We start from the raw sequence: 23,435 nt of genomic DNA, 5'->3' as shown, positions 1-23,435 counted from the left end.
GGAGGAAGCAAAGAAACTTCAAATAAGTAAATTAAAGAAGTTACATTCCAGAGAAAAAGGCAAAATAAAATAGAGAGGCTAAGGACTATTTAAAAAGAGAGTAAGGAGTATCAATGCAGGAAAATGCCACTGGCTAAGAAGAAAGTACATGAAATAAAGCACATGGGAAACACAGGCAAATGGCTAGTTTCTGCTTAAAAGCCAATGCACAGTGTGGGAGATTGCAGGCAGTATTCTTCATAAAGATACCTGTGGTCAGAATTCAGAACTGTCAAGAAATGAATCAATCATTCTTCTGAAAGCAGCTCTGCCCTGAGTCAGTGGCACTCAGCACAACAGTTACTGAAATTGTAACCTAAAATGCAGCTATCAGCTCAGAGAGGTTGGAAATTAGAAGACTTTGTAGCTAGTCTGCAATTTCTACTTGAACTCCCATTGTCACAGTAAATTGATAATACTTCTTTTGTACCTTTGCAAGAGCTGCTCACAGGCAAATTAAAGACAATGACAAAACCATTATTCCCTTACATCTAACACTTGAACAATGGAAAACCTGCATTTTTCTATGTTTTTCCTATTTACCAAGCTATTCAGCCTTCTTTACACTTAAATACCAATTATAAACATCAACAAGAAGCCACTGCAATGGCAATTCATGTTAAATATTTTATTTCTTATGATTTACAAATGACATACAAAATTGACACTTTCATACCAAAGTTAAATAAGATGAAGCAATTAAAAGTAATCCATTGTGTGAGTTTCTTCACAGAAAAATTTATAATATGAACATTCAGAAGTATTTAAACTGTTTCTCTGATATTCACATTGAAGGACAAAAATCTTTAAATAGAGAATAATTTTCATTAGCACAATAATAGAAATAAATACAGCAGCACTATACAAAGAAATTGTTAACAGTTCTTAACCATGAATAGTAATTGCAATACAAGTCTGTTTGCCACAATGCTGCTTAAAGTTAAAAGTTCCAAGTATTGTCAAACAGCTAAATTTGATCTGCAGGTCACCAAGTGAAGAAGCTCTGCCAGACTATCACAAGGACCGAGTAAAAAGTGTGTTACAATGCAGAATACCTGAAAGCCTAAGCCCTCATGCAAGCACTAGCAAAGAATAATGCACTTTTCATGTCAAAGACCCAGCATTACCAAATACAGCTTTTTTTCGTTATCCATAATACAGAGATTTCCTTCCTGGGAAGAAGCTGGGGAAGCAAGCAAAGTTTCAGCAATATCCACAGATAGTGGCATCACAATTTGTACTCTTTATAAGGCTACAGTCGTACAAAACAAGCTCACTGAAAGTCTGCCTTTATGTATAGAAATAAACCACACCACCTACTAATGTGATTACCACTACCATTAAATTTTACTCCTCTCGTAAATGGATGTTGCTATTGGAGCTTATCTGACATTACTACAAATATTAGATAAGAACATGACATTTAAAACAGGTCAAGAAAAGTAACAACACTTTGTTTTCTATTGTCTTTTTTCCCCCTAAATCCTGGTAGGAAGTCACTCAAAATCAATGTTCAAGATGTTTCCTGCAGCTCAAGTTTACATCTCTGCACTGAGAAGAGCACACATCTGCAAAGCAGGGCTGTGAACTATTTCCCTTACTTAACAGTATTCTCTAGTTTGAGAAGGAACCAGAACTTACTTGTTTACACTAAATCTGAAACTGCTTTTTACTTCAGTCCTTACTGTTGTTCAGATAACATCAGATGTTTCTTTCCTACATAAAGATCCCAGTACATCTTCCAGAGTCCAGTACAACTTCCAAAATCCTTTTGATCTGGAAGAGACGCAGCCCTGCATACCAAACACTCCAGGTGCTGAACATTTAACAGTGGCAAGACATTGTCTTCTGCACCTCAGTATTCTAGCTCACTATGGAGGAATACCTAATCTGCTTTTCATCTCTTCGCACTGCTGTTAAAGATTCTTTCCTTCACAAGAACATGACCCACAAAATTCAGAAGGCTGTTACATAAAGCCAGGATGTAAACCAAGGACAATCCAGGAATTAAGCAAATGCTTAGAAGTGTAATGCATTATTTTAAAGTATTATTAATATTTTAAAAATTTTATTTACGTTTTGCACTTCTAGTGCAGCAATTCTGTCCTTCCATGTTATGGATACAAATTCCACTTATGAGCTGAGTCTAACAGTTACATTTCTATTTAATGTGTCCATTTAAATACCTCCTTCTCTTTCATAACTTCTTCCTGTCATGGAAAACACTGACAGAAGCGTTTTATACAACTTTAAGACCATTTTATAAGCAATTACTTGGAATGCAATGCATTTTAATCACTGAACAATGCAGAAAATAGTTTTGCACATAGATTTTACAAAAGCACTAAAAATAGAAGTTCGAGTATCATCTCAGTATACAAGGCAAAGAACACACTTATAACCAGGCAGCACAAACATTAGTAGACTTAGGTCTCTGTAATGCCCCACTGGCTGAATCAGATATGGGTTTTTCGTTCCTCTGGCTCAGTGCACTTTGTACAGTGGATGATCTTGAAGTTCCTCCTGTTAACACACAAACACACACAGGGAGAATGCTTATGCTCAACACAACAGAAAACTTCATGCTATGTTAGTTCTGCAACACTCATTACCCTAGCTCTCAGAATAAACCAAATCAAATCACAGTAAATTGAATACAACTGCAAAAGAGTTGATGATGAGTTTTTTTACACATGATCAGGAAAAAAATTCAAGCCTTTGGTTCTTAAACCTGAAGCACATGGTTCTACTGAGATACGTTGTCTACTTCCCATCTTACACACTGAGTTTCTGAGAAAAACAAGGCTACTATCAGCAGATCTAAATTTTCTGAATGAGAATTTGAACATTCATTGATGTTATTTTGGGGTTTTTGTTTGGGTTTCTTTTTCCCTCCTTTTTCTTTAGATAAAGGGTACTGGCAAAATGAGAAATACTTTACTACTAGGATTTCTTTCTTCTTGGAAAAGAGTACTGACAAGACCATTTATTAGAAATTTAGGATGGCAACAAAGCAATGCATATAGTAATTGCTTTTGGTGACTAGAAAAATAATTTTGATGACTTCCATTTGATAAACAATCAATCTAAAGATGACAAAGAACATATTTGCTATTCTTAACAAGTAAGTGCTTCACAATTCTGAATTATAAAAAGATCTTGCAAAGAAATGCAATCATCTGCAACTTCAAAGTACTTACTTGGAGGACTAAGGTGGCCGAAAGGAGATGTAGCCCTTCTTAGAGAAGGTGAAGAAGTCAGGTAGCTCATCTGGCGGTGATAGTCCCTCAGCTGCTCAGAGCGCTTCATACCAGCTGTTGGTTTCACTGCTTCCAGTCTTTTCAGGAAAGCCTTCATATTGAAGAAAAATGTCATCAAGAAAGAGAAAAAATGAACAAGGTGCTGTAAAACAGTCACAAATTGACTTCTTCTTTGAACTGCAAAAAGCCCCAAAATTTTTAGCAGTACACAACAGGATCTCCTCCACTGGTGACCAGCATAGGTTCAGATTCAGTTCTTTTCTCAGTGTTATGACACAAACTGTAAGTATCCCTTGCACATCATCAGTCCTACTCTGAGTACATCTTTAGTACCTCACAGTTCTCTGTGCTCTATGGTGATATGAAGCAATATGTTTATTTGGTGACTATCACCAAAGGTAGTGAAGAAATGGGCTCCACTCTTGTAATCCTGCCTTTGGTTACTCCTCCCATCTACATTTCTAGAAGAATGAGAAGCCTGGGGTTTTTTTTAAATCTTTGCTTTGCAAACAGACCATTTTATATTGCTCTATAGGAAGCCCAGACAGGATTACTGACCCCAGTTCGGTGAAACTAATTTTAAAAGCAAAGCACAAACATCTACAGGACTTCATTTTATCCATAATCTAATTTTAAGAGATTCTATTTGAAATAATTGATACAGACATCATTTCCTCTTGTTGAAATTAGCCCTGGAAATCATGGGGCAAGCGATGTATTGGAGTAACTACTTACACAGTATTTTAAAGACACAATTTCCTATTCTGCATAATTATTTCTACTTGAAACAGAACTTATGGTTTAAGACATTTCAATAATCTAAAAAAAGGAGCTGATAAGAGGACAAATTGGGAAACACCCAGCTACCTGCAACTTCCAATTAACAACTTCACATTTTAATAGATTGCACTTTTAGTAGTTGCCTCACATAGATCTACTAATTTTCTCTTTTAACTAATTTCAATTCATTTGATGTCTTGCAAACATTAGGCAATGACACAACCTTTGCTGGTCCAGGTTGTGACATGCATCCTATCAACAAGAGAATGCAAACTGTGCTTACACAAAGTCTCCAAAGTACCAAAGATAACTCTCTTTATAAGATGCATTGTCTAGATATATACTTGTATGGTCAAGAAACTATCACCATTAAACTGCACACTTAGTCATGTACTGATTTTTTTTCTTTTTAGTAAGAAATAAATTTACAAGAAGTGATTTAGGAAATAGTAGAGTATTCAGAGGATGTCAGTTGTCATTGTCTAACTATAATAGGAATCTACAAACTCTTGGTAGTTTATGCATGGGCACTGGAAACCTGCACAGAGTGCACAAGAGAGAAAGGACAAGTGACTTTGGCTCAGATGTAACATGTCACAAGTGCTTGCATCAAGTGCCAGCCAGTTCATGGTAAGCAGGAGTACCTAAGTAAGCAAAAGTCAAAGGAAGGACTTCAGCTAGAAATAGCTCTTCACTAAAGCCAGTTACAGAACATGAAATGGTAGACTTGTTTCTAAAAGTTACAGCCAACATTTTTCTCACAACTTCATCCACATCTCCTCATACAACTATAAATGTTTAGACTTGCAGAGATCACTTATTTTACCTTCAGTATTAAAAATGGAAGCTCTCAATACATTCAGTTCCATCACAAATAGATCAGGTAAACTGTAGAAGTGACTTTCCTGTGAGAGATGAGCACGTTTCAAGTCTGCACTCAATTGTAACAGCCTCAGAATTTGCATACCTTAACACTGCAGTAATTTCAAGCTTGATTCTGAATACACTGGCTTTTATATAGACATATATATATATATGCCTATTTAATTCTAATTTAAATAAAATTGTCTGCTTTTGCTTTTATGCCTGTATTTTGAAAAGTATTGAGTCGCCATTAATGAAGGGAAAAAAAAAAAAAACCAAGCCACAGAAAAAGCAGCTACAGATTCTGTGGTGCAGCAGTGTCTGAAGGAAAGCTTTTCTAGAGAATGAGAAAAGAGCTCCTGTGGTTCCCAGCCTTCTGCTGTGGATTGTACCAAGGGCAGGTTAACGTCCATGCTATTCTCAGCTGTGAATTTTGCCATTTGGAAAACAGCCTGCTGCAGGCAGAAATGAATGTACCAGCACAGTGAAACGGCAGCCCTGACCTACTGAATCTGTAACCCAGAACTCGTCTGATTCTTATGGTTTTACTACCAACCCTACAAGCTTGAGGTCCTGATCTGAGGAGTACCTTGAGCAAATGTTGTTTTTCAGCCATATATACAAATCTACTCATTCTTTTTGTTCTCCTTTTGAGAAACAAACTGAAGAAAGCTGATGCTTTCCTTGTTCTCCTAAAGTACCAAATCTCCGGAGCCCTAATCCTGCATCACTGAAGTAAATAGAAATTTCATCATTGATCTCAACAATCAAAGAATCAGATTACAGAACATAAATCAGGTGTTTAGAACCAAATATATGTTCTCAATTAAATTTTAAGGAATTAAAAAAATAAGAGGAACAGACACTAACAGCAGGAATGTTATTAGTTGCTCTAAATTACATTGTAGGTGCTCAGAGCTCTTGATTCAAGCTCAAAACATATATAGTATCATTGTATGATTGTATCATTGATGACCTCTCATCTTGTCAAAAGACTTCCCTGGCTTATATTTCCCCCATCTTCTTTTACTTTAATACTGACTTTACAGTAAAAGTAGAATATTACAAACAGTCAAGTCACAGAAGGTGTTCCTGGCATGACTACCTTCTAGGAACAGGATAATCCTTTATAAATCTAGGCATCTGGACATAGATTAGCATCTATAAAGATACTAAAATACATATTGTCAGTGATGGAAATGTCAGAAATGCCAACAATTTGAGAACAAAGAAACCCGACATAACCAAAAAACTGCTGCTATATAGTGAGCCAAAAGAAAATCTGCTAATTCAATTTTGGGCACATTAGGAGAGCACTGAAGGTAATTCTAAAGCTCTGTCAGAAAAAGAAAAAAACTCCAAGCATAAGTAGTACAGACTCTTCTGCAGCTATTTTGAAAAAGGAAGGAAAAAACCCACTGAAAATGTAACACTCAAACTGAGTTCAGAGAGAAGGTTAAAAATTTTACTTTTCCTTGGTTTACTTTGCTTTTAAAAGTATGAAGGCTTCAGTTTCACCTCCTGTGAATCCTAATCAGCTGACCAGTGTGCCTTGACAGCTGTTCAAATTTATTTATATTACACCTCCTCTAATGTCACTGATGTTAGTGATCACACTGTCCCTTTGCAGAGTCTAGGGGGAAACAGATAACTGCATTCAAGGACAGCTTTCTGTTCTTATCAATAAAAGTATTTGTAATCTTCTTTAATTGCCAGTTGCATTAACTAGCTCTAGCCTGACAAACTCTTAACAGTCAGACAACTCTTTAAGGTGCTCAATTTACAGAAAAGTCTTTTTAACTGAACAGCTATCAAGTTTATGTGTGGCTGGCAACACCACAAGGCAAGTAGGTTAAGAGTACAGAAAAGACAATCCCACAAAATTAAGCACTTTGCAAAGTGTTCAAAATTTTCCTTGAACATGTCAATTAGTCAGTCTTTATTATAATTACCATAGCAGTGCTAGTCTGGGTCAGGAATCTGAAGACCATAAAAATCTGACCACAAAGAGCCTATAGCCTAAATACTATCATCACAGAATTACACTATATTTGTACTGTACTCCAGCATATTTTAGCCATGCACATCTGTGTGCCAATCCCACAGCCTGACAGCTTCCTGTTGTGACAAGGCCATGGAAACCTTTTGGCATTGCATTTTTTCATCTCAGGAACGACCAACATTTTGTCTTTTAAAGGCTTGGCATACACCACCTTTGAACTCCGTAAGTGAAAATATCATACAAGATTCTGTGTGCTTGAGTTTCTGAGGAGTCATCAATACAACATGATAATTTCTGAGTTCCTAAGACCACACATGAGACTACACTGTCTTTCACAACTGCATTTGGCACAGCTTTCTCCTCCTGACGGAGATCAGTGAGACTGAACACAACCATGTAAGTGTGCAGTGTCCAAGGCCTGGTGATGCTCTCTACCTCTGGGGACAGTCCCTGGGGACAGGAAAAAGGGAAGGCAGAGAAAAAACAGTATGGAATACTTCTAGGGAGGAAAATACAATGTGCTCATGTGCAACCCTGATGAACCAGTGGCCCTTCTCCTACTTCTTTCCATGCTGAGAAGTTATTTCCCTTGTTGCAGCACAACACAGTTGGCAGGGCAGGCACGGTGCAGCACAGGATCAAAGGAATATTCTTTGTCCATGGTGTCAGCCAGGTAGGGGGATGGCCAAAAGTGCTGTCCCTCCCTTGCCCCTTTACTCCCCCACCCAACTATGACAGCACATCTGTACCATGAAATCAAATGGAGACAAATAAATACACATTCCTTTCTGGCAGCACAATAAATGCGTTTCTAAAGGAGATTCAGAATTTCCAGCAGGACAAAGCCAGCTCTGACTGCACGAGAAGGGAAAGTCTCCCTGAAGAATCCTTGTGCTGGTAGAGGCCACTGACTGCAACAAGTGGTGGCCAGATGCAATAATAAATCTGCAGCACAGAGGACTCAGGGAACCAAGTAAGTGAAAGCTGATGAAAACCCTTGCAGAGAAACACAATAAGTGATTTTTGTTTAAATTTGTGTGGAAGGGCCATTATACTGGAACTGGAATCAGAGCTGGATCTATTAGGACTGAGGGTGCAATTTGTGGGAATAAGACATAAGGGAATGAGGAACATGGAGTCTTATGTGCAGTGAGCAACAACAGCATGAGGTACAGGAATGCATGGAAAGACCAAATATCCACAAAAAAGGAACACCCTTATCCCTCCTGATCTAAGGTTTGAGAACTGCCCCTACCAGAGCTGCTGAGGTCTTCCAGCGAAATTCCTAGGTGAACTCAAAAGGTCACTGTTCCCTAGGAATTTGGCTGAACATAGCAGCTTAGCTCACTGACATCCTCTAACAGCTAAATCCTAGCCAGAATTAATGAAAATGATGAAAAACCCACCAGAAAACACAGGGATATGAATGTCTCCTAAGTTCTGATGAAATTACTGAAGAATGATGTGATTACTGCAAAACAGTATTTCAAGGACCCCAAACACTTCCCTGTATATGCCAAGAATTACATTAATAATAAACCAATAAAAAACCAACAATAAACCATTAAAAGTTTCAATGGCATATAGTCTATTAAGTTCAGTATCTTATTTACAGTGGTGAAAATTATTACTGTATCAATACAAATAGACACACATACATGCAGACATGGGAACCAAGTAATGCATCAGTCACACTTAAGATCCTTTCCACTGAAGAGGGACTGAAATTATTTTCAAACACAAGAGTAGAATGTTTTCTGAATCAACAGCATCCTCTATTGGCAAGAGACACACTCTGATCTTGCTAGCTCTGAAAAGCAACCAAAAGTAGGTTCCATTTAAGAAAGCACAGTCAAAAGCAGCAATTACAAAATTCTGGCATTAATTTTAGCAGTCATCTGTTTTGCTAATTGTGCTTTTCCCATAAATTTCTAATCAGTACTTTAAAACTACTTTTCATCAGAGCAATGCATCTTGCTAATCTGTCATTGCTCTTTCTAACACAGTCTGTGAGAACAAGATATATTTCCTGTACCTCTTGGCACCCCTTCCCAAAGCTAGGGAGCACAAAAGCACTCAGATTCCTCTCTAATTTCCTAAAATTTTACTTACTTTCCTGCATCATTTCTGATACTAAATGCCTGCAATAGAAATCAATCTTTCTGATAACTGTAAGTACAGGCATTACTCCAAGAATGTTCTGGTGAAACAAATGAACATTTTCCATAGCCAAGTTGTTAACCTCATGACAAAAAATTATGAAAGCTGAGCCAACACCAACAAAAAATAATCTCTGCATCAAAATTCTTTTATCCCCTGCAGAGACTACTGTTGTAGATTTCTATTATTGAATTATTTACAAAACTCTGTATCCTTCTCCAAAAAACATTTTACAAAGGTGTATCAAACACCATATCCTCTATGCAGTACCCTCAGGTCTTGTATAAAAAAAAAAAAAGATTCCCAAGAAGAGAAGAAAGATTGATAGGAAAGTTCCACAGAATTCCACCAATTCCACCTCTTTAAATTTATGAAGGTGAGGAAAGCTGCTGACCCAAAGAAAACAGGTTCATAAAAAACATACTTTTATCAATATAAAGACAAAAAACCAACGTCCATGAGCAGGGTAGGGCTGCTCTTTCATTTACAGTTTCAGAGGGAAGTATGTGACACCTCTAATCTCAAAAGGTAGTGCTACAAAAATCATTATGTTAAAACTGTGATGCTCTAGGGGTACATACGCTTCAAACATAATAAAAATATTTTAAAAATGATAGCAAAGTTAAACAAAATGGAAGAACTACACTGATGAATCACTGATCCAAAAAGAAGAACAGAATATATCATCCTGAGTTTGGGGAAAAGAATAAACCAAATGCTTTTATAGTCTAAACTAACACAATGTCCTAACATTAATTCTCATATCAAACATGTCCACTCACATTGCTAACAACAACAACTAAACTATAAATGAGTAAGTAAATGAACAATACTATTTCTTAGACTTCATGCAACCACCATTCATTTCTAATGTGTACTAAAGCAGCAGTATGTGAAATGACTATGTGTTTATGTCTACTGCATTTTTGATTCAAAAGTTGCAAAGCCATGACAGTCTTGAACCAACATTGCAATATATCATAAGAGAAAGGGGTTGTGGCTTTGAGTAAAAAGAAGTGTATTTTAAAATATCCTATACATTCATTTACTGCAATCATCAATTGTTATGCAGTACAGCATATAACTGATATCCTGAGGCACTGTGGCACAGCACTTCCTCCCCAACACCTAAGAACATATTAACAAGGCTCATGGGGTAGAGGCAAGGCCCTTTTTCAACATTTGAAATTAACACCATCAACACCCTCCTACTGACCTAAACACATTTCTTTCCCAGCCAATGACAAGTATCACACATCTATAACAAAATCTTGTGCTAAATTCTTTCAGACTTTAAAGTATAATGTGAACTGCAGTCTAGTGGAGCTGAGAAGAAAGTTTCCTAATTTGCAAAGTTTGAACAATCCAGATGTCTGAAAGCTGGAAGAATGAAAGCCTAACAGATTTTCCCAAATACACTAATCAGACTTTCTCCATGTTGAATCTGTATCTCTCTGTGTACAGAAAAGGAAATTGTAACCTATACTTACACAGAAGCTAAAAAGTAATATATTACTTCCAGTATACATTTTCTAATTATTTAAACTATAATTGTATGGTTTTTTCAAACACACTGAAAAATATGTAAGAGATAATAAAATGCTATTACATGTATGTATTACAATTCAATTACTAAAGGTATCTTACTCAAACCAGTTTTACTTCTATTATTTGAGAACTCTGGCAATATCCCTACAAATGTGTCTGAATTTTTGTTTTCCAGTAAAGAAGCTATTGTAATTGCCATTGCATTGTGGCAATCAGAGTGCAACAAATATTCAAAGACAGAGATAGCTATGAGTCAAAAACCAGAACTGACATTGACTTTGTATCCTCTGTGTTTCAAATATAATGAGTTTGATGCTATCATATTGATTATTTTATTTTATGCAAGCCTGTTTTGAGAAACTAGCAGTCAGAATGAAGCAGAATGAACAGTCAGACTGCTGTCCAGTGTTTTGAGTGTGTTAACAATAACAGTCATTCCTCTTAAATTAAACAATACCAAAGTAGAGCAAATGCATATAAACTGAAATCTACTTCCATCTGAAAAAACCCCATCATTACTCCCACCTCTCTCCCAAAAATCCAAGAAACTCACCCATAGGAACAATTATTCCAACACCACAGTAATGGAAATTTATTGAAGACTTATTGCAGTAAATGTCCATGTGTTGCCTCATCAATCTTCTAAATATTTAGCAACAGCTCATATGACAAGAGATAGTCCCTCTCAATTTACTGATCCACATCCAAACTGAAAACTCACCAGGTTTTCTCTTTCAATCCTCTGCTGCTCTTTTTGCCTGTTGAGGGCACTGTGGTACAATCTGGCTGGTGGTACAGACACCTTCTTCAGCGTGCTGCTCCTCCTTGGCCTTGCAGACTGTCTGGACAGCTCCTTCAGCAACCTCTGGTTTTCCCGATCAATCTGTCTTACTTCTTCATTTGTGAAAGAGAAATTTTTCCTTACTCCTTTAGATGGCAGATCGATGGTTAGTTTTTGTTCTTTTTTATCCAACTGTAAGAAAGCTTTAAAATAGCAAAAGGTGAAATAAACAAGGAGATTAGAAAACACAGCTTCAGGAACCCAGGAGTAAACATAAACCAGAACCAAGAATTAAAACATAAATTAGTATTTAGATGTTTGCCATAAAAAAAAATTTAAACTTTGCTCCCGAGTTTATCTAAGGCATCCATCTCAGTTAAGAGGCAGAATAGATACAATGTTTGAGACAGAAAACTTACACTGGGTAAGCCTGACACAGAGGCACAAAGTGCACTTCCTGAAGTGATTTTGTTGCAACTTAACTCCTAAAGCAATGCTACATCGTGTCGGTGGAGGAAATGCAAAGAGAATGATGAAAAGTAAATTGAATGGATGGAGAGAAATTAATGAACACATATAACAAAGAAAAATTACTGGGCCATGGAAATTTAAAACAGTAAGCAAACAACAATCAAATAATGACAATAAGGTATCAAGACAAAGAATGCACACTTAAAAATACACAGCAACTTGATGAGCACAATTGCAAGATAACTGGAGAAGTTCACTCTCAGCCAGAGCCAGCTATATTTATTGCAGTTCCACTGGAGCTTTGCTGTTGACCTGTTTCTAAGCCTTTGCTTTCTAAAGCTCTGCAGCAGGTCTTCTGGCAACTGCTGGGTGAGAGTTTTGCTGTCATGGTATTACCCCATCAAACCACTGCATTAGCTGTGCTACAGGAATGGCAGCACCTGGTTAGATTAGACAGATTCTTGGAGCTGAGACACAGACAAAAAAAGCCTTACTTGTGCCATGCCCCCACACTCCTCCTATATCACAGCGCCTTCAGAAGACATCCCTCATTCTTACCCCTAGAAGTCCCACACAGGCAAAAAAAGCATTCAAAGCAGAAAGAAAAAAAAACAAACCCAGGCAGGCAGTAATATTTCCTCAGCAAATACTTCTGCATCAGCAATCTGTTTGCAAGAGATGTCTGAGGCAGCCTAACAGTGAAGAAAACTCAAAGAATGAAGAGCATTTTCTCACTTCAAAATGAAATGAAATCTTTCTTGCAGTATCTCAACTGATTTTATTTCAGAATTGATGCAAGTAAATGTTGCTACTTTCTTTGAGAAATTTAAGAACAGTATTCAAAATGAAAAACCCAAACATTTAATGAATTTCAACATTCATCCAGAAATTAGTAAAGTTGCAGTATCAGCATACTAGCCAATACAGACAAGAACTGTCCCTAGGCAGTTCTAACTGTGAGGTTGCCCACAGCAGCAAATTCTGCTTTTGCTTGTCAAGAGAAGATGCAAATCACCTCAAAACCAATGTAAACTAGTGCAGATCAAGTGTGCCAACCAACAGGTTAATACAATATAAATGTCTTGAGAAACATCTCTACAGTTTAGTAAGTTATTCTCAAGGTAAAACTAGTACAGCCATCAACACCATTGGAGGAGACAAACCTGGAATGAGACTCATCTGGATAAGCCTACAAGGGACAAAGAGAAATGCAAAGAAAATAACTAGAGCTGCACAATTCACATCAAGCTGCAGCATACATCTCAGTAGAAAATATTACAGGATGCCTTTATTGGAACAGGCAAAATCAGCATTGCAGGACACAGCCAGATGACAGTAAACTGAACAACTATCTGAAGAAGATATCATGTCACATAATTGATAATTGATAATTGTATTATTATGGAGCTTTTGCCTTATATCTGTAGCACCTCATGGGTTAAAGAGGACTGCATGTCATATGCAAAAGTGGAAATAGAGTTGAGACAAAGAACAGTTGTTAAACTCAAGTTTTGACCTAGTCTTGTGGCATCAATGCTATTGATGACGAAGTCTATTACAGGAGACATTTAAATCTCTGAATGACTGTCAGCACAAATTTCCAACAATTATTTTGCCTCTGTGGAAGGTGCCAACTAGTCAAAATCAATTTAAAGCAATTGCATTCTGGATAAATACTTTTTCAGGTACAAATATGTGTTTCATGCCTTCACTGGTCAGTGACTTTTAATTCACTATTAGATAGCAGGTTATACTTTGGCAGAGACTTTATATCCTTTTGGTGTAACTATGAGCTGTAGCCAGTAAAGAGATTAAAAATGCTTCAAGGTAATTACTTACTACCTATTTTCTGACTTGTTCACTTTTCTGGTAAACTGCTGTCAGGTGTGATGAAAAAATAAAACCAGAGCAATGACATGGAACAAAGGCCTTTCCCTTTACCCCAAAGCTGGTCAGTAAATGCTACTAGAAACAATGATTCAAGGAACCCTGGAGCAATTGCTACGCACAGGGCTCAAGAAGCACTGCTTTACTTTGTCACTCAGATCTCCTGGGGATAGTGGTATGTAACTTCTGTAGCATTAAATACCCCCTATTTTATCAGCAGCTCTCAGGCAACTAGAGTGAATACATATCTATGTACATATCCATGCATTGCTCTACTGGATACTACTTATATACACAAGGACAAAATGTAACTAACTTTACTCTCATCTTCCAGCTTCTTCAGCCACATCCCCCCCTCAACACAGACTTTTTCTTTTTTCATTCATCTCTTCTTCCTTCTTCCTTTTCTTAGCCTTTTTCCTTTGAATATATATCACTTCTAGAGTGCTTCATTCACACCTTTTATCACCTCACCACAAAGACAGCCTTTCCCACCTGTGTCAGGAAGAAGAGACTCCACCCCACTTTCTTCCATATGTTGTTCATTCTTAGCCTCATTATTATTTATTTATTCTTAATGTAGAAACTGGCTTTACTACTGCCAACAGCTTTCTGGCAACTTTTGAGGTTGAGAGCTTGCGAACAGTCATAATATTGAATTTATCACAACTCAAGAGAAATATATTAATACAGAGAAAGAATTAAGAACACCCCAAAGGTTCTGTTGTGAAGTTACTCAGTGAAGCCTTAGCAGACAACTGCCAAAACCCAGTAAATGATCTATTGACAGATGGCTAAATTACAGAAGACTCATTAATTTTGCATCAGAAGTTCAGACCCAAGTGCAACACATACAGCAGCAGGTGTTTTTTCAAGGGGATGGAATGAAAATACCAATCTAAAACTCTCCAGTTCCTTAAATGATCTTTTTATTATTATCCTTCGATATGACCCAAGAACCCATTTGAAACTTCACAACTAGCTTTTTGCTGTAACACTGCTGCAATACACCAAAGCATTGGATCAGGTAACACAGTAAAAGTACCTGGTTTGTTCTTCTTCAAACTGTTAATTAACTGGAGTTATGTTTTACTTGGTTAAGATCTATGCTTAGGAAGAATTTAATCAGCAAACACCACAGCAAAGCAAACCATAACTTACTGGACCCTACCCATAAATCTTTTTTAAGCCACACAAATGCAACACTGATCTGCAAAGGAACTATGTCGCAGGAGAGTCTAAAGTTTAGTAGAAAAACAAGCCAACACAATGTATATTGTGTCATTTTTGTGAAAGAGCACCACTAATACTACAGCATGCATATTCCTAACCAAATAGGCAGAAGAAATCACGACTCCTTAAATGATGTTCAAATAAGTCACAGAAGCAATATAGAAAGCAGCAGGGAAAAACTTCTGTAGGTCTCCCTGAAGCAGGGGTGATTCTTTCCATGGTTCAGAAAAACACTTCTGACCCCTGAATTTCAAATCAGCAGTAATAGTTACCACTGCTTCCAATCACCAAACTGAAAATCTGTCCAACCTGCCTCTGCAAATCACCATTTATACAGCATCATATTCCTATTCTCCACACACTTGCTATGACAGAAAATGAGGTAGTCCACAGCAGGAATGTATGTCCATTATGCACTGAATGCATACTACCACTCATTGGCAACATTGCTTTCATGGCAAAGACAGTAGGTGTCGAAGTGAGGTCAGCACACACCCACAAAACCAGAGACAATTCACTATCAATAAGCAAAAAAAAAAGGTAAGATTCCAAATGCTATTAAATACTGAGAGCACAGTTCATGTTATATACTCAGGTGTTTGAGTTTCATAGTTATTTCAATGATTTATTCATCGTTCACCCACACTACTCTTTAATCACAAAGCCTAAGTGTTTGAATAGTCTGACTATTTTAGCAGTGGCCACTGACAACATGAGATAACACTACAGTTTTAAGGTTATGATTTAAGCTTCTAAAGAGTTTGTAAGTCTTGGAACAATTAAATATGATTTACCGCTCATATATGTATTCTATCAGTGGGTAATTAGTAACTTAACTAAACCACTAGTTACTTTCATTGTCAGTCAGACCTTAAATATAATTTATGATCAATGATAAATAAGCAGCAACATTTGCATAACGACTTGCACAGTGTAGAGCCTACTTCTCATTTGCTGGTAAGCAGGAAAAGAAAATTCCCTGGTATTCACAGGATTTCTATGAAAGCTGGTTTCCATGGAGAGATACCTGACTTTTTTTTAAGACATAAACAAGCTGTTTATTGCTTTCAACTTCTAAGCATTGAAATAACCTTGCAGAATGAAAAAGGCCAAACCTTATATAAAATATAATTAGCAAGTCAAATGCATTAGGACAGGATGATACAGCCATCCTAACAGTATTAAGGCTAAAATGAAAATCATGCATGTTTCAGTGTATCTTTTGCAATCCCAATATAAACTGCTTCAATGTTTACACTTGACTGATATTTTATTTTATATTGCTACACTACCACATGTGCAAAAGGATTAAATAAATCACAGTTCTTCATCAATATCTAATAGTTTAAGAGTGAAACTATTTCCCTGTGGTATCTCTAAACAAATACTTCCTATAACATCCATTATTGCAGGCCACAGAGCTCTTTGAAAGGGATTTTGGAGAATTAAAGATTTGGTGGGGTTTTTTAAAGAAATGGACAATGTCCTTTTCAGGTACAATTTTCCCTATTTAAACATGCTTAAATAGGGCTGCTATTTATTTCTTGATATCATGAGAAAGATATCTTAGAGGTGTTGGACTTTTCCCCTCCATAATTACCAAGTTTCTCATGAATGTTGGGGATGCCTGTATCTCTCCATAATCTCACAGATTTTCAATCTCTTCTGAAACTCTAAACATAAGAACAAGCTAGCAATTGCTCTTCTACCTCAAAATGAGTTTCTTGTGAAAACCAAGCATATGAATACACACACATATAGAGAATTAGTTCAAACTCTGAACATACACACTAAAGAGAATTCCATAGAGCAGCTATATATGCTTAGTTCAACTCTACAGTTTGGGTGTGTGTATATTGCAGAGTCTCCTTGAAATTTAGATACTGCTTAGCAGCTTTTCTACAAATACACTAGTTCAGCATGAATGAGCACACAGATAACATATCCATAAAGAGAATAAAGTTTCAGTTATCAAAACTTGTTCTATTTCCTGAGTGACAAATTACATGAAAAAAAAAAGTTGAAGTGATTGCTTCATGTTGGGTTGAAGCTGCTATTTAATTTTCTACAATAGATTTTATTCAGAAACACAGAGCTTTTTACTTTTATAATCACGACATTTATATTATAGAGCTTTTCACAGAGGAACCTCTATTTTAAAAATCTAAGGCATAGAAGAGGCAAAAAGATTTATCAGCACAGAGGTCAGTGAGAGCTTCAAGGATAGAACTTCAGTCTGGCAAACTGCCCTACTTACCCCAGCACACCGCCTCCTCAAGTTAATAATAGCTAACACCATGGATTTACAGACTAATTCTCACAGACACTTCTGTAAAATAAGCAGGTATCAACCCCATTTTACAGAGAAGATAACACAAAGTACTAAATTCTTTAGCACTGTATATACCTCGTGCTATCTCACTGTATTGATACCAAGCAAATTTAGATAAAGAGATACAGAGCAATTTTAGCAGACAACTCTGTTCTGGACTACAGAAATCATGAGATCTGTCTAGAGACAGAGCAAATCTGTAGCATAATGGGTTGAGATAGATGAGTGCTTAGTTCACACTCATATACTTAACCCATCTCTTTATCTGCATAATAATCAAGACATAGGATCAGGCAAATTAGCATCAGAAAATTTTCAAATTTATTTTATTCCCAGCTTTCTAACATGGTGATTTAAAAAATTGCCTTCAAAACCAATCTTTTACAATCTATTTCTTTGCATTGTCATACTTAATTCCCTTTTTGTGTTCAGATTACTCAAGAGTACAGCACAGGAAATAGCTCTGACATTTTTTACTAGTATAGGTTTAGAATATTGCTTTCAGTTATTACTTTTCTGAAATATCTGTAAGGTTTATAGCAAAATGGAAACATCATGGAATCACAAAACAATTGCATACAAAGATCTATATAACATCATGAAACAACAGAAAAACTGTATTTCTACCTGAAAATTTATAATCACACCTGCTATCAGCACTACCCACCTAAAACCAATCAAAGTGCAATAAAGAGCAGGGAAACGATGAGATTTCCAACTAGAATTGTGTTGTGAGATTTCACCTTATTAAGAAATGCGTAATAGAAAATTTGGCTTTTATCAAGAACAAGCATAGTTTTAGGAGTTGTAAAGACATGATAAATATTTGTCTAATATAATTTTTTAAATGCTTACAAATGAATAATTTTCAATACAAAAACAAGTAGGTAAAGGACATCTAAAGCAAAAACTTTTTCAATTACTTTTAAATTTAACTGCAACAGTTTCTAAACACTTCAAATTAATTCTGCTTTAAGATACACAAACCACCTTGCTGCCTCTAATAACCAGACTCTTGTGCTAGTCCAAAACTTGTTCTTTGAACAAATTTCTTTCTTGCATAAAGAAATTTGTTCAAAGAAACAAAATTTTTGTTCTTGCAATTCTTTTTTTAATAAGAGATTCCAGTGCTCCCAAATGTATGCACTGGTGATGTGAATAATCATACAAAATTAATTACTGCGTGCCCCATAGAAACAGCATAGTAACAGATCACATGGAAATTTTTCCAAGTGTCTGGGCACTTTGGGAAATTAAACTTGTATAACTGCTGTAAATGCTTGTGTCCAGCTATATTACAAAAATATTTGAAAAAAAATTAAATAAAATGCTTCATCAGTATAAAGTACTGGAAGAATATTATGCTTTAAAACCAAATAAGGATTATTTAAGTTTTTTTCATGCACTCAGGTCTGGGCTTGCAGTGTTCTCACTTGAAGCAACATTTATGCCTATGCAGTTCTGATGAACATTTAATGGAGACTGGTGGGCGGGAGAAAATTATTTGCACTTTTTTCTCCCCTAATGTGTACAAAAAAATCTGCAAGCAATAACTCAGAATAAGATTAGCTCCTATTTTCCCAGACTAGTTACCTTCCACCATTAATAATTCTGCCCCATTTAAACTTCAAAATGCCCAAACTAATTAAGCTATGTTGTGCTTGCTGATTTAGAGAGGCACTTGGGAGTAATATACACATTAATCAGGAACATTAGCTGCTAGACCATATGAGTTCTACTCCTCATTACTCTATCTTTATTATTGCTATTTAGAACTGGTTTTCAGTTTTGATAAAAAACTGAAAACTCTGTTACTCTCCCCAACAGAGATCCATCTCTGAGAATACCTACTCTGAGCAATAATATCCATTTGTTTCAGGGATGAGATGAATCCATTGGTAGTCACTGGTTATTAAATAGCTTCTTGCTAATGGGGAACAAATAAGGACATAGGACATCATAATTTCAATTGCCCAGGAACAATTCTTCTGACGTTATGTTTTGACAACTGGTTAGAATTGTTTCTAGTATGAAAGAATGAAGCACAAGGACTGTCAGGGATGAGAAAAAGCTCTACCTTTCTTGATTGCTAGTGTTGCTTTTCTTATCATCAGAAGAATTTCCATACAAGCAAAATCCTCAGTTCTAACTTATAGGCAAGTTAAACTACGTGTACAATACATTCTAAATCCTTCTTCATTTGAAGCTCAGTCAGGCAAGGTGCAAAGTGAAGAAACACAACACATGCAGTTTTAGTCGTGCCAGGCTTACTTCAACACAGCAAACCTGGCTTGGAATGTACCAGACTTAAACTGCAAGAGGCCTTCCTCACTTGAGATCATCAGATTTCTTGATTCAAGCCTTTTTTATTCCACAGATTTTAGTACTGAAAACTCTGGGGCATGAAAACAAATGCAAAAGCACCATGTAGACCTTAAAATGTGCACCTGAGATCATCCATAGCATTCTTAACCCATATAATAAAGGTTTGCAATGAGTGCAGGCAAAGAGATTGCAAATTTTCTTAGGCTTCATTATTAAGATTTTTAAAGTCTATTAGTCAGAAGCAACCACTCGAGTTTTAGTAAAGATTATCTGCTATTTTTCTTTTTAAAACACCTTTACTCACCCTATGGTATTTTAGAAGTCAGACACCTAGCTCAGAAAAGAACTTCAAATACTCCTGTTTAATTATCAAAAAGGTACTAGAAGTTTAAGTATACGAATATCATTTATAATGCAATGAAATTTTTATTGTCTTTCAGTCTTGGAGGTTGATAATCCAGCCTTTCAACAGAAAGGTTGATGCTTTAATTTAGATATTAAATTGTGCCATAGTCCAGTACACCTTAAGATCCATATGCAGTTTCATTGCCCAATTTATTAATATATCAGATCTTTTTTAGATTCACCCTGTGTATCTTACTTCCAGGTATATGCAAACCAATGCATGGTTCTTTTCTCTACTGCAGAATCAGTACTACTACACAGAGAAGAATTCCAAGAATTAGATCAACACCACTTAAACAGCAATCAGTTTTAAAAATACACATGGTGTATGAGAATCCCACTCTCTCTCTGTATTAGAACCCAGCTGTTCTCAACAAGTGGCAGATGCTGTATTTTGTAAAAAGAAAATTTAAAAATCACCTTTCAGAAGCTGATTCAGGTCCATGGCATCATGCAATACTTTTCGACTATATCTGCGATCAAACTCGGAATCTAATGAAAAAAATACAGATATAAGATTGAATTTCCCAGCCCCATAGGTTTTGCACATTTAGTGTAGTACTTAAACTCTCCAAATTACCATATAATTCTTGGTTCACATTTTCCTGTCTCTTTACTTTTAGTTTCTTATCATTTGATGCTACAAATTCAAAGGACTGGATAGGACTGATGTCTGGAGTTGACAGAGGTGTTACGTCAGTCACTGTGTCTTCAGACTCCTCCAGGTCATCACCAAGCTTTGGTTTTCCTTCTGCTAATTTCATTGCTGACTTGAATTTTTGTTTTGGAGACAGAAGAGCATTTCTACAAGCATTCCTTTTTGGGGAAGAATGAGATAAATCTGATAAACAGCTATCAGAATCTGTGTCAGAACCATCTGTATCTGAGCTTGAGGATGATGATGACGAGGACGAGGAGGAGGAGGAAGAGGAGGAGGAGCTGATACCATATTTTTTGCTAGCCTTTTTTGTGTTTGGTTGCTTAGCTGACTTTGGTCTAACCTGTTTTTTGCCGTCATCACTACTGTCTTCTTCATCTGTATAATAATCTTCTTCACCTTCTTTAACTATTTTAGGAATTCCAGCAGGAACAATCTCCTCTGCTCCTCTATTTGCTGCAGGCGTTGCTCCAGATGTACCTGCATTCTCTGCAACTGGAGAAACTGTCAAAGAGGGAGCTTCTTCACTAGGACCTTTGCTATTTTCTGGGGACTGATCCCTTTGTAAATCTATCTGCTTTTCTTCACTTTCCTCCTCACAGCACTTTTCATCCTTTGAATTAGAAACCAAATCAGTGTCTGCAAGAGCTGCCTTTGTACTTCCTTTCTCTACATGTTCACCATTTTCTTCAGCTTTCTTTTTCTCTTCCTCAAAGTCGCTGTCAAAGAAGGCATGATCCACTTCACCATCTGATATGTCTTCAAAACGGTCCATAACAAAATATGAAGTGTCACCTGCAAGCATCAGAAAACATTTCCAATTATTTGTGCAAAAACAGACCCAAATACACTTTTAGTATAAGAGATTTGCTCTTCACTCTTTTAGCTCTAGTAATCTATAATTCTGCAATTTATTTCATGAAGTTGCTAAAGACAATTTCATAGTGAGCTCAGTGAAAAAATTTAGTGCCACCTTATTGCACACAGCTTATATGTTAGACCAGACAGCTTTACTTTAGCCAACCCATCACAATTTCCAAACTATTACTTCTAAGCAAATTTGTCAAACACCCTTAGTGGCTAAAAAACCTTAACTATTACAAACAAGCAATTAACATGTCCTATTTTTTCCCTTTAAGGTAGAGCCATTTGAAGCTGGAGCCACTTAATGAGCTATCATTAGTTGGAATTTTATATTATAAACCTTGTTAGTATGTCACCATCTTGGCTGACACAGCCATACACACTGCAGACGTTCAGTACTTAAAATTAGGAGAAATTTCAATTTACATTGAAAGATCCATGGCTCCAAGGTTAAATTGACAGATTGTGGGTGTGTCAGTGTTCATGTTTTAGTTTGGACAAGGAGCTTGCTTTGCTGTAACTCACACTCCACAGTACAGTAGGGAAACTTAATTCTTCCAAATGAACCTAGACTTTTAAAAGTGTGATCCAGGCATGAAACCAGTGCTTTTAAAACAGAAGTTACCATTCAGGCCATGGGACCAGATCATGGCTAGTCCAAATACATAATATTGCAGACATCAGGACCTCAGTGTTAACCATTGTGTTCTACAAATCTGCTCCTGTTATGTCCTACTTCTTACAGAATTTTATGGTGTGTGATCTTATGCACATGGCAGTGGCAGGAGGATACAAAAGTTTCCACTCATTAGTAGTATACATATAGAGTTAAAATAAAAAAATCTCAACACCCCACAACAAAACAGAATCAGACAGTATCAAAGACCACCAGTCCCATCGAGCCAGAGGCACTTTTCTCCTACTCTTTACAACAGATTTCACTGTTGAAATAATTTAGTAAGCTACAATCAATAAATATGTAACATTCTTTAGACCCAAGAAATCAAGCATGAAGACAGTGGAAGCAACCATGCAAGGCCAGAGAACCAGAATATTTTACAGGATGGATGGTCTCCCTTAAACCACATATAGTTTGTTGCCATGGCAAACAAAGGTGGAAAAAAGGAATTTCCAGGAAAGGTTCTAGCTAAAATGACCTCAAAATACAGAGTTTTTAAAGGTCACACAGATATTTTGCCACTTCTCAAATAATACTGGTTTAGAGGAATTGAAAATATGCTCCTCAAATCACAACATAAAACCAAAAAGTCTGCAATCTCCTATGGTTTTAAGAATCACAAAGCCAAAGAACTGAAAAGAGACTTATTATAGTTAGATGTTGCATAAAACTGAAAACACTATTAGGCAACAGAAGCAGAGATCAATTTTCAGGACCACAAAGATAACTCTCTAAAGCACCTTACTCTTCAAAGAGCAACAAAAAGGAATAAAACACTTCTGGGAATGCAGATACCCAGCAAGTTAAAGTCTCACACAAAAACAGGCACTAGCCACTATTACAGCGACCTTAGACGGTCACTGTGGTGAGAGAAGGACGAGAATCTTGTTTCTTGATCAGAAGGCTTGATTTATTGATATATGATATATAATACATTATAACTATACTAAAAAGAAAAAGAAGAGAAGTTGCAGAGAGCTGCTCAGCTAAGAATAGAATAGAAGGAATGAATAACAAAGTTCTGTGTGCAGGGAATCTGTCCCTGAGCTGCTCCTGTGATTGGCCTTTAATGGTACACATGGAAGATGAGCCAATCACAGGGGCACCTGCTACATTTCACAGCAGCTGATAACAATTGTTTACATTC

At 36.5% G+C, this 23,435-nt stretch overlaps 1 protein-coding gene across 4 annotated transcripts in view; it reads right to left on the bottom strand.

Moving 5' to 3' along the window:
* Nucleotides 1–653: 653 nt before the first annotated feature.
* The window catches only part of CFAP97 (cilia and flagella associated protein 97), a 29,981-nt gene continuing 7,199 nt past the window's right edge, over nt 654–23,435 (bottom strand). For all 4 annotated transcript variants that reach the window (XM_064710535.1, XM_064710533.1, XM_064710534.1 and 1 more), the window contains 5 exons: nt 20,668–21,540; nt 20,508–20,579; nt 11,375–11,637; nt 3,240–3,390; nt 654–2,562 (listed from right to left, as the gene is read on the bottom strand). In XM_064710535.1, the coding sequence (XP_064566605.1) occupies nt 2,435–2,562; nt 3,240–3,390; nt 11,375–11,637; nt 20,508–20,579; nt 20,668–21,520 (1,467 nt within the window). In that variant the 5' untranslated portion in view covers nt 21,521–21,540 and the 3' untranslated portion in view covers nt 654–2,434. The remainder of the gene's footprint in view (nt 2,563–3,239; nt 3,391–11,374; nt 11,638–20,507; nt 20,580–20,667; nt 21,541–23,435) is intronic.

This window comes from Zonotrichia leucophrys, chromosome 4 (assembly GCF_028769735.1).
Source record: "Zonotrichia leucophrys gambelii isolate GWCS_2022_RI chromosome 4, RI_Zleu_2.0, whole genome shotgun sequence".
Taxonomy (NCBI): domain Eukaryota; kingdom Metazoa; phylum Chordata; class Aves; order Passeriformes; family Passerellidae; genus Zonotrichia; species Zonotrichia leucophrys.
The sequence above is the reverse complement of the archived record's forward strand: the minus strand, read 5'-3'. Positions and strand labels throughout refer to the sequence as shown.